Source organism: Lynx rufus, unplaced genomic scaffold, assembly GCF_022079265.1.
Source record: "Lynx rufus isolate CCGP_SWC_20201006 ecotype Redwood Valley unplaced genomic scaffold, mLynRuf1.p SCAF_15, whole genome shotgun sequence".
Taxonomy (NCBI): domain Eukaryota; kingdom Metazoa; phylum Chordata; class Mammalia; order Carnivora; family Felidae; genus Lynx; species Lynx rufus.
Genome location: NW_025814829.1, coordinates 10,204,087 through 10,218,408, shown reverse-complemented (window position 1 = coordinate 10,218,408; position 14,322 = coordinate 10,204,087). Strand labels below are relative to the sequence as shown.

At 37.1% G+C, this 14,322-nt stretch overlaps 1 protein-coding gene across 1 annotated transcript in view; it reads right to left on the bottom strand.

The window, feature by feature from the left end:
* The window catches only part of USH2A (usherin), a 754,837-nt gene that overhangs the window by 293,901 nt on the left and 446,614 nt on the right, over nucleotides 1–14,322 (bottom strand). The window contains exon 37 of the mRNA XM_047077230.1: nucleotides 9,113–9,292. Coding sequence (XP_046933186.1) covers nucleotides 9,113–9,292 — 180 coding nt within the window. The remainder of the gene's footprint in view (nucleotides 1–9,112; nucleotides 9,293–14,322) is intronic.

The window sequence follows — 14,322 nt, the reverse complement described above, 5'->3', positions numbered from 1 at the left end:
GCTTTGAGCCCCATGTAGGGCTCTGTGCTGACAACTCAGAGCCTGGAGCCTGCTTCAGATTCTGTCTCTGTCTTTCTCAGCCCCTCCCCTGCTTGCCCTCTGTCTCTCTGTCTCCCAAATATAAATAAACTTTACATTTTTTAAATAAATAAACAAACAAACATTAAAATAAAGACATTAATTAATTAATTAAAAGTGCAGTTAATTTCATCTTTCCTTCAAAATCTTTCCTTTCCCCCTGAATAAGATAATATACCATTTTAGCCTATTTATTTCATTTCTAACCTACAGTTTATTTTTTAAATTGCCATTCCTTTCTATTCTTTTCATCTTTAAGATATCTCATGGCCACCCACATGCTGAAGTTTCAACTTAACACCTCATACAGTGGATTCACAGCACATGAAACATAGAAAGTACATGCTGATGGAACCTTTATTTGCACTCTGCGAGCAAACTTTTACAATTTTTACAACTATTAATGTCATAAAAATGTACTATATTGGACATTGTACTACTAAATAGAGATTTTAAAAGGCATAAAAATAGTTTATAGTACTCTGCTATAGAGAACGAGGAAAGTATAAGACAAAACGGAATTTACATTTGCAATTCTTATTATTTTGTGTTTATTTGTTTTTTGGTCTCTCCCTGCTTTTTGAGCTTCTAAATGCTTCTAATTCTCTTAGGGCTTCTGCCATAAAATGATATCATTCTCTTTATGGTTGGTCCATAGCATGACCCACACCATTTTTTTTTAAAAGGTCTTAGGGATTTCTGTTGAGAAAAAAGGAGAGAAAATTCAGTACTTGCCTTTAAAAACTGAAGGAGAAAAATGAATTCACTGAGCACTTCATGCCAAAACTCTCAGGCCCTGTTCTAATCAATGGAAGGAGTATGATCAATGATTTCTTTCTCTTTTCTTTCAAAGGCAGAGCTATTGTAACATGTAACCTAAGAGAATTTGATAGCATTGTCCTGTCCCTCCACTAGGGTAGGCTGTCCCCAGGGTGGATCATCATTCAGCTCCATTTTACGCTTTACCTTTCCTTCTGGTATACAGTAGGCACTCTCTTTACCTACCTACTCTTAACTGATTCGCTGGATTAATTTTTCTAATCTCCATTTATTCGGTAATATACCAAGATGGATACTCAACTACTCCAGTTCAAGGGCAAAAGTTTGCAGCTTCATTGTATTTTCCGGGGGACTTCATTATATTTTCTAAGACCAACAATTTGTACGATCATGAGAAATAATAAAGAGTGGTTGTATTAAATCGCTAAGTTTTGGGGTGGCTTGTTACATAGTAAGAGATAAGCGTAAAAGCATCCCAGTCTTTTTATGTCTAAACAAAAATTAATTCCATACTTCAATCTGTGAAAAATAAGTGGCTAGCATATTATTCTTTTAGCAATATTATTGAGCAAGCATTATGTTACATTTCGAAAAGCAAAGATTTTTAGGTGCCTGGGAGGCTCAGTTAGTTGAGTGTCTGACTTTGGCTCAAATCATGATTCTGTGGTCCATGGGTTCGAGCTCCATGTTGGGCTCTGTCCTGACAGCTCAGAGCCTGGAGCTTGCCTCAGATTCTGTCTGCCTTTCTCTCTGACCTACCCCACTCGTGCTCTGTGTCTCTCTCTCCCTCTCTCTCAAAAATAAATAAAAATATTGAAAATTTTAGAAAAAGCAAAGATTTTCATTTAGTTATTCAAAAGTGTATTATCTGAGCAACTACCAATCTTTCCTATTCAATGAAAAAGGAAATAAACTTTTAATTCCAAGATTCAATTTTTTAAAATATATATTTAGGGAAAACAAAGAACTGGTGAAAAAACATTGAGTAAAAGTTTCAAACTCCTCTCTTTTGCCTAGCATTAACAAAGTTATGAAAGCATTTACTTATGAATAAAATATACATATAAGAGAAATAAAAAATAGTCATAAAAATTGTATCTAATAAGTGTCTCGATATGAATACAGAAGAGGTTCTATTAAGAAAAAATGTGCTCCTTTTCTGCCCATTGAAATCCCAAGATAACCAATGAAAGCTTGATGTAAAAATCATTTATACATTATGATCCAGAGGTCATGGAGGGAGGTATTAAAGCTATTTCCAAAGGAAAATTACTTTTTATGCTTCTTGCTTACTTTGTCATCCCCACACTACAACCATCCCATCCTTAGCAGGGCTAGTGGCCTGTCCATATTTATGTCAATGCTCGTGGTGAATGTACATGGAAATTGAGATATAAGAGGACAAAATGTAGGAGATCTTCCCAGCGTGTAAAAGACTCTGGTTTTCACTTGTTCACAAGCTTTCAGAGGTAAAGGGTTCTATACACCCAATTCCAATGGTGCTGGACATCAGCGGGATGTCTTATAACTCAACTCAGTTCTGACACTAACTACCTGGAGATAGTGTTAGATTCCACAGAGTAAGAGTTCAGTCCCACAAGACTGAATCACACACATACAAGTTGTCACCCGTGCTTCTGACAAAACAGCTATAAATCAGAGATTCCCATGACCCCTCCTTAGGTTTAATTTGCTAGAACAGCTCACAGAACTCAGGAAACCTATTTACTCACTAGACTGCTGGTTTATTACAAGGGATATAACCCAGGAGGGAAGGGATGCATAGGGCAAGATTTATGGGCACGGAGCTTCCATGCCCTATTCAAACTGGACATTCTCCTCAAATAGCCATATGCTCTTTTTTTTTTAAGTTTATTTATTTATTTTGAGAGAGAGAGAGAGAGAGAGAGAGAGCAGGAGTGTGAGCTGGGGAAGGGCAGAGAGAGAGGGAGAGAGAGAGAATCCCAAACATGGCTTGAAGCCATGAACTGTGAGATCATGACCTGAGCCCAAACCAAGAGTCAGATGCTTAACTGACTGAGCCACCCAGGCACCACCCCCCGCCGACTCCCCTAATATCCTTATGTTCACCAACTTGGAAGCTCTCTGAACTACATCCTTATTGGGTTCTTATGGAGCCTTCCTTACCTACCTACTGACTAAATAATTGACCATTGGAGATTGATCCAACTTCCAGCCTGCTCCCTTCTCCTCCCTACCCGCCCCCCGCCCCCCAGGACAGGAAGTAGGATGAAAATTCCAAACTTCTCTGCTTCACACCACTGGCAACCAACTTACACCCTTAGGTGAGGTCCAAGAGTAACCTTAGCAACATAACAAAAGACACCTTTATAGCTCTCATCACCTAGGAAATTCCAAGGGATCTAGGAGCTCTGGGTCAGAACTGGGGACAAAGACCACACTTGTGTTTTTTATGAATCACAATATCACAAGAGACCTCAAAGGAGTCTTAGCAGTAAAATAGAACCAAGAAGGTAGCAAGCACCAAATGTTTATCCAGATAGGCACTGTGCTAAGCTATATGAGTTGTGTTGTTTAATCCTCTATCATATGGGAATTACCACTGAGACTGTTTTATGGATGAACAAACTGAGGCTCAGATATATCTGTGGGTTACTCATAGATGCACAGCCAGAGAGTGAAGGAGGTGCATTCGAATCTAGGTTTGTGGGTTTCCAAACTCTATGCTTTTACAATGTGCCTAACTATTAATTCCAAACAGGTTGCCCTCCTTTTATTTCATTACTGTTTTAGGTGATCAGGGGTAGGATACGGGTCAAGGGAAGAGAAACAAATTCCAACAAATTCTAAAACAAACCACCTACAACTGTTTTTCTTCTCTCCGTTTTTGATTCTCTAATAACCCACCTTTGGAAAAGAAACATGTTCCTCAAGCTTGGTATTTTTATGAAGTTTGTAGATTATAATAATTCTCATCAATTTGAAGGCACAAATGACAAATTATTTACTGTCGTAGAAAACCGGATTAAGTTCACAAACTTAGGTGGCTCTGAGTTCCTTTCACTGTTACAATAAAGCAGTTCAGAAAAAGATAAATAGAATAAAATTATTCCTTTTGGAAAAATATAAAAGTTTCATAAAAAATCTGTTTCTAGCTCGTCAGTACGGAATTTGTCACTAATCATTTTAAACTATGCCCTTTTATGCTTCTTCTGTCTCTTTTAGCTTTCTGAGTAGTTCTTTGATGTAACAAAGACAGTTTCAGACAAGATTTCAGTTCATCTGGAAAAAAAAGGTTTAAGTCTGGAGGCAAAATGCAGTGTATTTAAAATTTATATACTCTATAATGCCTTTGTTCTGAACTTGAAGATCCTGCAAAACTTCTAAGCTTCTTTGCCTTCCTCCTCTAAGCTCATTTGTTCTTCCTTTGCTTATTATCATGCAACTGTGACTTTAACTGGTGGTTCCATTGTTTAACTACATGCAGAGTCATGGCTGACCCTTTCTGATCAATTGCCAATCCATACAGGTTTGACTGATAAAAGAGCCAATTAGATTTAAGCAAATTAAGGGACATCACCAATGTCAACCACTTATTAAACTGAATGCTGAATTCCATGCATACAAAACACTAATGCACTGAGCACCATTAAGAGTTGAAATCCTAACCCCATTAGTAACTCCAGACCTTGAAGGGGTAAAGGTCATAGGAAAGTTTCATATTTATGGATTAACATTTGGATTCCATTTTTATTTTTTTAATTTTTTCCCTAGAACTCTTGAACCTTCACTATAATGCTATTCAAGAGCTCAGATTAAATATATTCTTCATTTCTAAGAGTATCTTCGTGCTAAATAGGAGCATTGTTATTACAAACAACCAAGAAATATAGTAGTTGTAGAAACACAAAAACCTGAGTACACAGAAGTGGGTAGAGATATGTTATGAAGGAAACATGAAGGAAAAATAACTCCCAGACTCTTGCAGTTGACCGATTAATATTTCAAATATATTTTTAAAATAAAAAGTGTATGCTATCGGGGTTTGTCTCTGTGCACCTACGGGCTGAGCTGTTGGCTGTGTGGTCTCACTTGCCTTAATTTCCATCTTCAAAATAACTTGCGTTTATCAGGTTGTTTAATCATATTTTTCATTTGTTTGGTCAAAGTTAAGAGCTTTATTTTTTGATAAAATGTTATTAAACAACACAACACAATGAAAAAGGAAGACCTGATGGAATTAATCAGGGTTTATTGGTTCTCAAAATTTTTTTCCAGCTTTATTGAAGTATAAACTGCATATTAATCATATTTTTTTCTCATCAGAAAAATAGAGAAAGCCAGTATCAAAATAGATGTTTCATAACCATCAAATAACAGATGACATAGCAGGGTAAGAGTTTTTGCACCCTGTCCCCTCACCTCTTTCCAAATTCCTATGCTAACTGTTAAATCTATGCTTACCTAAGTCACCACTATAGGGAGGGAGTCAAAGAGTGATGGGTTGTTGCAACTTGAGGCTATTTCTTACCTCCAATCTCTGTGCCCTCCTTGCAGTCTGGGCCCCAGGTTGCATCTGCATGATCAGAGCATTCCTACATTGGATACTACCTTCAGAGGAGGTCACATTTTCCACAGCTGGTTACAATATAAGGTTGCTGGGATCGAAAATGAGGCATGAACAGGTCTGAGCCATGATAAGTTTACAATTTAAAATGGTTAATTAAGCTATCCTGACTGCCTGATTTATTCATTCACTCACCAATTATTTGTTATGCACCTATGATGCAGATTTGGTCTAGGCCCTGAAGATAACATGAGGGGCCCCTGGGTGGCTCAGTTGGTTAAGCATGGACACTTGATTTTGGTTCAGATCATGATCTCAGGATTCCTAAGCTCTAGCCCCATGTGGGCTGTCAGTGCAGGGCCTGCTTGAGATTCTCTTTCTCCCTCTCTCTTTCTCTCAAAATAAATAAATAAACATTAAAAAAAAGTGAATACAAAACAGTCCCTGCTGTGTAGCTCCTTATAACCAGTGATTGTGACAGTCAATCAGATAGGCCATTTCAAAATAATGTGCTTGTACTATAGGATACCTGAGGGCCCTATCTCAGTCTCGGTTGGTAAAAGATAACTTTCTGAAGGCCTTATTTCTAAATTGAAACCTAAAAATATGAGTAGGACTTGGCCAGATCTAGAGGGTAAAGGAAGTTTTCCTGGTCTACATTTGATAGCAAACATTTGATTAAAAAAAAATGAGCATTTCTGTTTTGCTTAAGCCTTCCATTATTATATTTTTAAACTACACCGAGAAGAAATCATAGCTGAGGGTACTATCATTACACATCTTGCATAACCCAGCATTGAAAAAATAGTAGGAATTTAACATCACCATAAAAGAGACCTAATATTGAAATCAAGGAAATGGCAATAATGGTAACAATCCAAATATAATGGAAAAGTAAATAGCATATAGAACCTTTTCTGCCCATAAGTTGGTTCACTTCTGTACATCGGTTCATTTATTATTCATTTCAGTACGAAGCACAGTTCACTGGACAAAGGCATGGAAGATTTCTTTAATAACTCTCAGTACTAATTTAATTCTACTTAAACACACATATTCTAGTGAATGCCACATGCTTTTCAGCATGATTTTATGTGTAAATCAGGATAATATGTTTTCAGATCATTAAGTAAAAGGAAGCATGAACTAAAACCTATTTAATCAATGAGGTGTCACCTTTAAACTGCCACAAGGTCATAAAAAAGATAATTTCAAAGCTATAAGTTTCCTAATTGTAATCAACAACAATCTAATGATGAAAAAAAAGTCTGTCCTAATGGCTGTAATAAACTTGAGCAAATCACTGTCTGTCTTTGAAGACATTTTGCTTCCTCTTTGGGTGAAGTGACATCTCCCCAAATCTCGATTTCTGACTGTGGCAAGTGAATGATTGCAACATACCCAGAGAATATGAGCCTTCAGAACAGTGTGCAATGGCATGAATAAGCCTCCACAGAGTAGAGATAGAAGTGAACTCAGCAGTTGACTTCAGTTCTACTGTACCACTAGAAAAATTTTTAGTTTCTTCCTGTTTGCATAATATTAATTCTTCTACTAACCACTAACAGATACAGGTACAGACTGTATTGAACTGGCATTAGGTGCTTGCTATGTTTAACTGAATATTATACACACGCACACACACACACACACACACACACACACACACACACAGATTTACCACAAATTATTAGGCGTTCCTAAACAGATGAACAGTGAATTAAATCAGCCTTATTTTATGAATGAGACACAGCTTGCTGTACATTACAAACCATCTAAATCAGTGAGAATGCCATGAAAAGAATATATAAGTCATTAAATTCCCATATATCCTATTAGGAAGGTATTGCTATGTAATTAAAAAATCTCCATTAAAGCACTAATTACTCTTTAATTTTAAAAGTATTATATACCAACATATAGAGTCATCAAACGTTCTTTTTTAAAAAAAATTTCTTTTGAATGTTTCTTTATTTTTGAGAGAGAGAGAGAGAGAGACAGAGACAGAGACAGAGTGTGAGTGAGGGAGGGGCAGAGAGAGACTAAGACACAGAATCTGAAGCAGGCTCCAAGCTCTGAACTGGCAGCACAGAGCCCTTGGCAGGGCTTGAACCCACAAACCTGGAGCTCATGACCTGAGCTGAAGTTGGATGCTTCACCAACTGAGCCACCAGGTGCCCTAAGTCATCAGATGTTGTATCACTTCTAGCATGTTGAGTTAGATTTAAAAATGAAAATATGAATACTCAAGGTTTCATTTCTTGATTTTGTTTTGTATTGTATTTTTGGCCTCAATTCTTAAACAAGCCCCTATCTAAATTCAGTCCCCCTTTTTATTGGTTTATGAGATATGACTCTGAGCTGTTCAGCTCTGTCTCTTTCACACATTCTTAAACAATGCAGCTTCTGCCATATAGAGTTTCACGTGTTTTGGTAAACATCTATTCATTGAGTCTTATAATGTCATGAAAGATGGATAATGATGAGTGCTTTTTATGATACAGGAGGTATTGAATCTTTCCTTGGGAGAAGGGTTCCATACACATTGCAGGTTAACCCTTAATTTTCCACCAGCAATGAGATTTTTGCTGCTTTCATACCCTTTCTGATGGGAGAGATATTTATCCAGTCCCACTGGTTAACAACATAGTGACGTGCTCCCTTTGTCCAGAGCACCTCCTTCTTGAGGCTGTTAGATTCCATTTGCCTCAGTATTTTCAGAAATCATAAATTTCTGAACACTCAATTGAGAATCACACTCTTACTATTTTGAGAAATGTTTTTTGTTAAAGGGCTGTACATATCAATATGAGAGGGAGTGTTCTTTTCAGCAATTAGCCCCACAAATAGTTAAAACAAGGTGGAATTGACTACAGGCCAAAATAATAATTCTAAATAAGTCATCTTTTCATACAAATAGTTAAAATGAAATATATCTGGATTGTATCACATATAAAAGTGACACTATTGAACTCTAATCATTAGGACATGGAAGTTAAATGTATTTTTCCAGTGGTATGGGTAGTGTTCCTATTGTATAACCTGCACACTGGCCTTTTTCGGCATCTGGAAAGGTTTAGATATATAAGGCTCTTTGAAAAACCAGGAATGAGAACCAAAGCTCAAATTGAAAATATAAATTTTGAGGGGCGCCTGGGTGGCTCTGTCAGTTAAGTGTCCGACTTCAGCTCAGGGCATGATCTCATGGCTCATGAGTTCGAGCCCCGCATCAGGCTCTGTGCTGATAGCTGAGAGTCTGGAGCCTGCTTTGATTCTGTGTCTCCCTCTCTCTGCCCCTCCCCTGCTCACACTCTGCCTCTCTCTGTCAAAAATAAACATTAACAAAACTAAAAAAAAAAGAAGGAAAATATACATTTTGAGTCTAAATGAAATCTCCAAACAAACAAACAAAAAAAACATTTCCCAGTCTTTTTAACATGAACAGCAAGAGATATATGTGTGTGACATATACCTACATATACACACAGTGCAAGATGAAAGCAGTCTCGACAAAAACATTAATAAAAATCAACAAAACGGTCTCAGTAAAACAAAACAATGACAATCCAAACACCAGAAACACAACTGAGCCTCCAAGTTCGAAAACAAAAAATTATTCACACAATAAACAAGTGCTCAGTAGACTTGACGACTTCGTAGAGCATTTATATAAATTTGTGTAACAAACCTTGTTTATAGACTTACCCCCTGGTGGCATTGCAATTGTTACGGGGTCACTTCTCAAGCCGCCTTGGCTATTGGAAACATGCACTTGTACAGTATAGTTAGTGAAAGGAACCAAGCCCTCGATGAGCACCCAAATGTCGGTCTCCTCACCACTGTGCATGACTCGTGTGCGATTCAGAAGGGTGTAGTTGTGATCTTCTGATAAAAAAGAAAATTATTAAAATTAACGTATATATTTAAGAGTTCATTCATTTGTCTCAGTGGCCAGAGAAACTGAGTTGTTATTCTAAGATAATGTGAAGCTCTTACAAGTATCATGCCCGTAAGGAAAAATACTGCACGGACATACAAATTGATCCCTTGATGGATTATTTACAATTGTTCGAGGGTTTTTTTACCCTTGGATTTTATGTGATGTGCAGCCTGGAAGAAATCACACTCTTTCCCCCATCTAGATTGGTTCCAAATCCAAACGGTACATTCCAATTATACATGTCGATATTTCATTTATCATCAGTTGGGGTATTTGTTGCTCATTTTCGTGAAAGGTAGGCCACCGCTTTTCCTCCAACACCTCTTCAAATCAGAATTGGCCAGAATATTCTGAAAAGCAGTATGTGCTGACTTTGGGCAGAAGCTCTGGTTTTAGCTCAATGTTAAACTAAAGAGGCTGCCTGGTTTTGTACGAGAATCACCTTCAGTGAACTCACCGAGCTGCACCACCACCATCCTTCCAAACTTGAACAAACCCCTTTTCAAATAGTATCATGTCTGAGATACTGGAAAATACTGAGGGTTTTATCTTCCTCTTCTACACAAATGAATTACATTCAAGGTTCAGAAGAATTAGAAATTAGGCTTAAAATGAGATGAGGGCTACTCAAAATCTCGTCATGACATTTATTTCATCGTCTATATTAGATGCTTTCCTGAAAAGCTTACATGAGGCAAATTTTTCAGAATATTGGTGAAATTTAGTAAAATTTAATTATAACTATTATTTTGTTTTGGGGGGTGCAAGAGAGCAAGGGGCAGAGAGAAAGAGAGAGAGAGGGAAGGGAGCTCACCCGACGTGAGGTTCATATTTCACCCAAAGCAGAGCAGGAGCTTCCCCAAAGCCCAGCTCAAGCTCACAGACTGAGAGCATGACCTGAGCCCAAGTCAGATGCGTAACCAACTGAGCCGCTCAGTCGCCCTAGTTACAATTATTCTTAAAACACAGAAGAGGAGACCCATTAAGAATAGCAATATTTACCTCAAAAAGCCTTTTTTCTTTGCCAAAACACTTTTTATTGTAGTACCTTTCATCACCCCACACAAATTCTACAAATATAGGCATATGAATAAAAAACACACATGTTGTTGAACTTTAAGGGGAAAGCATATTTGCAAGATTTCCAGATAATGATACAATCTTTATTGGCTAAATGTTTAAAAATTAAAAGATGACCACATACTGAAAACGATTTTGCATTGCACAATAAACAAAATCTAATAGTTGCAATATTTACAAAAAATATCATATTTTTGTAATTTTTTAAAATATATTTTTGAAAGTTTTTATTTATTTATTTTGAGAGAGAGACAGACAGAGCGAGGGAGGGGCAGAGAGAGAGAATCCCAAGTAGTGTGCTCTTTACTAAGTTACTTAATATTCTAAATCTCAGGTTTTTCATCTGTGAGCTGGGAATGATAATACTTTGATTGCAATGTTATTGTGCAGATTAAGTGAGATTATTTCTTTACATAACCCAGCAGGTAACTGATGTTTACCTATAGAAGCTAGGAAGTATGACTGTTTCCTATAGTACAACTGATACATTCCAAACAAACATTTAGAACCAGAAAGTGATTAAGACTTCTGCATTCTGTATTTTACTTTCTTGGTAGCAATTACCTACCTATTACATTCTCCCTCTCTCCCACCCAACAATGTATTATTAATAAAAATTCTATCTTTTTCAACAAACAAAACAAAATCAATGACACCTGCTACCACTAGGTCGTTGTCCCATCAGGTTATACGCCAAACTCTATCATTAATAAAGATCAAATCACGTAAAAGATGTATGTATCTCATGTCTAGTTATGATAATTTTCATGAAATGTGGGTAAGGCAGACAAAAACTTTAAAAATATATAAAACATTTAAAAAGGTACCTTTTAAGAACTTTGGGAGGAAGGGTGTAGCTGAAAAAAAATGATTGCTGTAAAATACACAGGTCTAAGGTGTTTTCTATGACCAGAAGAAATCCCTAGTGTCACGTAAGAATTTGTTACTCTGAATTTGAAATTGGAACATTCAAAGGAGTGGTTTATTCCCAAGAGAATAAGTGGTGCTTATGGGCTAAAACATGGGGAAAATAATTTCTGTTCACTTTTAATAAAATAAGGTGAAGATATATTTACCGCTTAAGAATTATTATAAGTTCTTAAAATGCAAGTAAACACCACAGCTGTCTGTATGTAACACACTTCAACAAGAAGTCCTGAAACCTGAAAATTCGCCTTAAAAAGACATTTCTAAGTGACACTATATTAGCTATCATAGGTTCTTTATAACTAGTCACCCTGATTAGACACAAGATTGTTGACTCCAACCGCATACAGAGAGCAGGTATTGCTACGCTCCGATAACAAGGTGCCCAGGATGTAGAAGACATAGTTCCTGAACTCAAGAAACCTGGGTAAGTTTAAATATGAATCCTTGTAAGCACTAAGAAAAGTTACATTATCCACATTTGAAGATCTCGATTTCCCATAATGTCGAACTCCATGGAAGCATTTCTGGTTCTAGCTGACACAATTGCTGTTGTCACGTGCCCAGCTGTAAAATTTCAGAAAGGTCAGCTTAGCCTGTGAGACCCGGGGCGAGGGTCAAGTGCCCCTGAAATTGTGTTACCTGAGCACACCTCACACACACATGCACACACACACACACACACACACACACACACACACGCAAATGAAGATTGTAAAATCACGGTGAAAATTCTAAAATTAAGCCAAGAGAATACAATTTTCAAGCCAGGTGCAAATGTAAGATCAATGAGTTAACATCTATGATTATAATACTAGTGTGGTTTTTTCCCCTTTTATTTTGTTTGTTTTTGAAGGAAATTTCTAGCCATAAAACAAACACTTTTTGCTAGCTTTGAAAATGGTGTGGCAAGGGGAAATATATTAAATACCACTTTATTCTAAGTTTCCCAGATAACATTAATACATGGTAATTATACAATTAGTTGTAACATTAAGTTCTAGTTATAGAACAATGATTACTCAGTAATTATAAGAAGTATATAATTACTCAATAATTATGAGAAGTATGCAATTACATAACCATTTCATTCAGCTCACAAAAAGAACTTGTACATCTACAGGAACCACACAGCCGAATGAGTCCAATGCTCCCTTACCCCCAAAGGACACGCAGCTCAATTTCATAGGCCTAGAGCAACCGACAGGATTTCAACCCTCGGTAAAGCTCCAAACTCTCCAGATTCAAAACCAAAACGGGATCCACAGATTTGGGTTTTCTCCACTTTATTCTGTCTTCACTTTCTTCCTTTGAATTTGACCAGTTTGAGTTCCTAGATCTTGGGGGAAAATTCTTAAAATGCAAGTCCTCAGATCCCCCTTCTTGAGAGGGTCTTGCTTTACTGCTTCTCACTGCATAAACTTGGTTTTCAGTGGGCTGGAAAATGCAGCCCCGTTGGTCTAGCCTCAAGAGTCAAGATGGAAAATGTTAAAACGATAAGCATTTCCTATCAGAGGTGACCATTTCTGTCTGGTCAGCCTTAGCACTGACCCCATTTGTAAGTATAAGTGAACGGTGCAGGCCCAGTTAAGCTCCAGTGTTCTGGAACCACAACTCTCCCATCACCCTGCCCCCAGGCACCGTGAGTGTGAAAAGGAGCTCCCCTCATTCACCTCTTTGGCTGTGGTCTGCACCACTGGGCTTTAACCCGGGGGTTGTACTCAGCACTTTGCAGATGAGGTCATCTACACTAGTGTTCTAGGGTTCACCTCCATTAAAATCACCTGGGGGTACTTCATCAACATCCACATCCCTGAATTCTACTCTGGACCTACCGACTGAGACTCTCAGAAGTTAGGGCCCAGGAATCATTGATGATTCTTCTTAAAGCGTGCTGAACTACTGATTTGAGGGTCATGTAATCCATGTTCAAGCTAGTCTTAAAGCAATGATCAAAATTTATTTCCTCTGTTTCCCAAAATAATTAGGTCACTTTTGACATGGTTGTCAATGATGCCTTTAGACTCTAGCTTTGGGCTATAAAATGTTTATTAGTGAAATGATGCATCTTCAGTATAAAGCAGCCTCTTGAGCCAGACTTATCTTTTACAGACTACAAAAGCTATGAATTTGTGCTGTAAGAAACACTTAAATACGCATAGAAATAATTTTTAAAATGAGCAATCATTTTTCACACTTGAGAACAATAACTTCAGGTTTTCTAATAAGTATTTCTCTCTCTTTCAGTCTTCCCACTGAGGTTGCAGGGGAAGGAGAGATTCTTTGCTATTGGCCAACATCATGCATCACAAGCAAAAGACCCACAAGTTTTGTGTAGATCGTGTAAAATTTTTAAATAAGCTCCTGGAGGCTATCTCAGGATATTCTACATTCTACAGGATTTTCAAAGAAGTTAATTCACTCAGTGAATTTCTGCTTTATTTCTGCTTTTCTGCTTTATTTTGAAGAAAAAAAGTGTTAAATTGAGAAACAGCTCAAATAAATCTTACATGTCCAACAGATTTTACTTATAAAGAACATTTTCTTAGCTTCAGATGTGGCATCCTACAAAAATGTTAATAGCACTAATGCCCATTTTCCAAGGCCAAAAATCTTACATTTAACGTTATTTGTCAAATAGTAAGATACTTTCTATACAATTATTTTTTTAAGCAAAACCCATGTAAATAGATATGTATGATTCAGGGATGCGTAAATGATTGCTGTCTCAGGAATATCATCCTATGGGGTTCTCTAGATTGATATAACATAAATGGGTATCCTTTCCCATTCTCGTTATAATCGTTGTCACAAGAATTTTAATGCACCATATATTCCATAATTTTTTCTTCCTCTGTGCTGTACTGCTCTGACCTTTTCAATATTCTATAATTTGACTGGCTGGCCATTTCAGTTCTCTCCTTTTTACAGCCTTATTAACTTGTGGGAAAGAGGTGAAATGAACAAC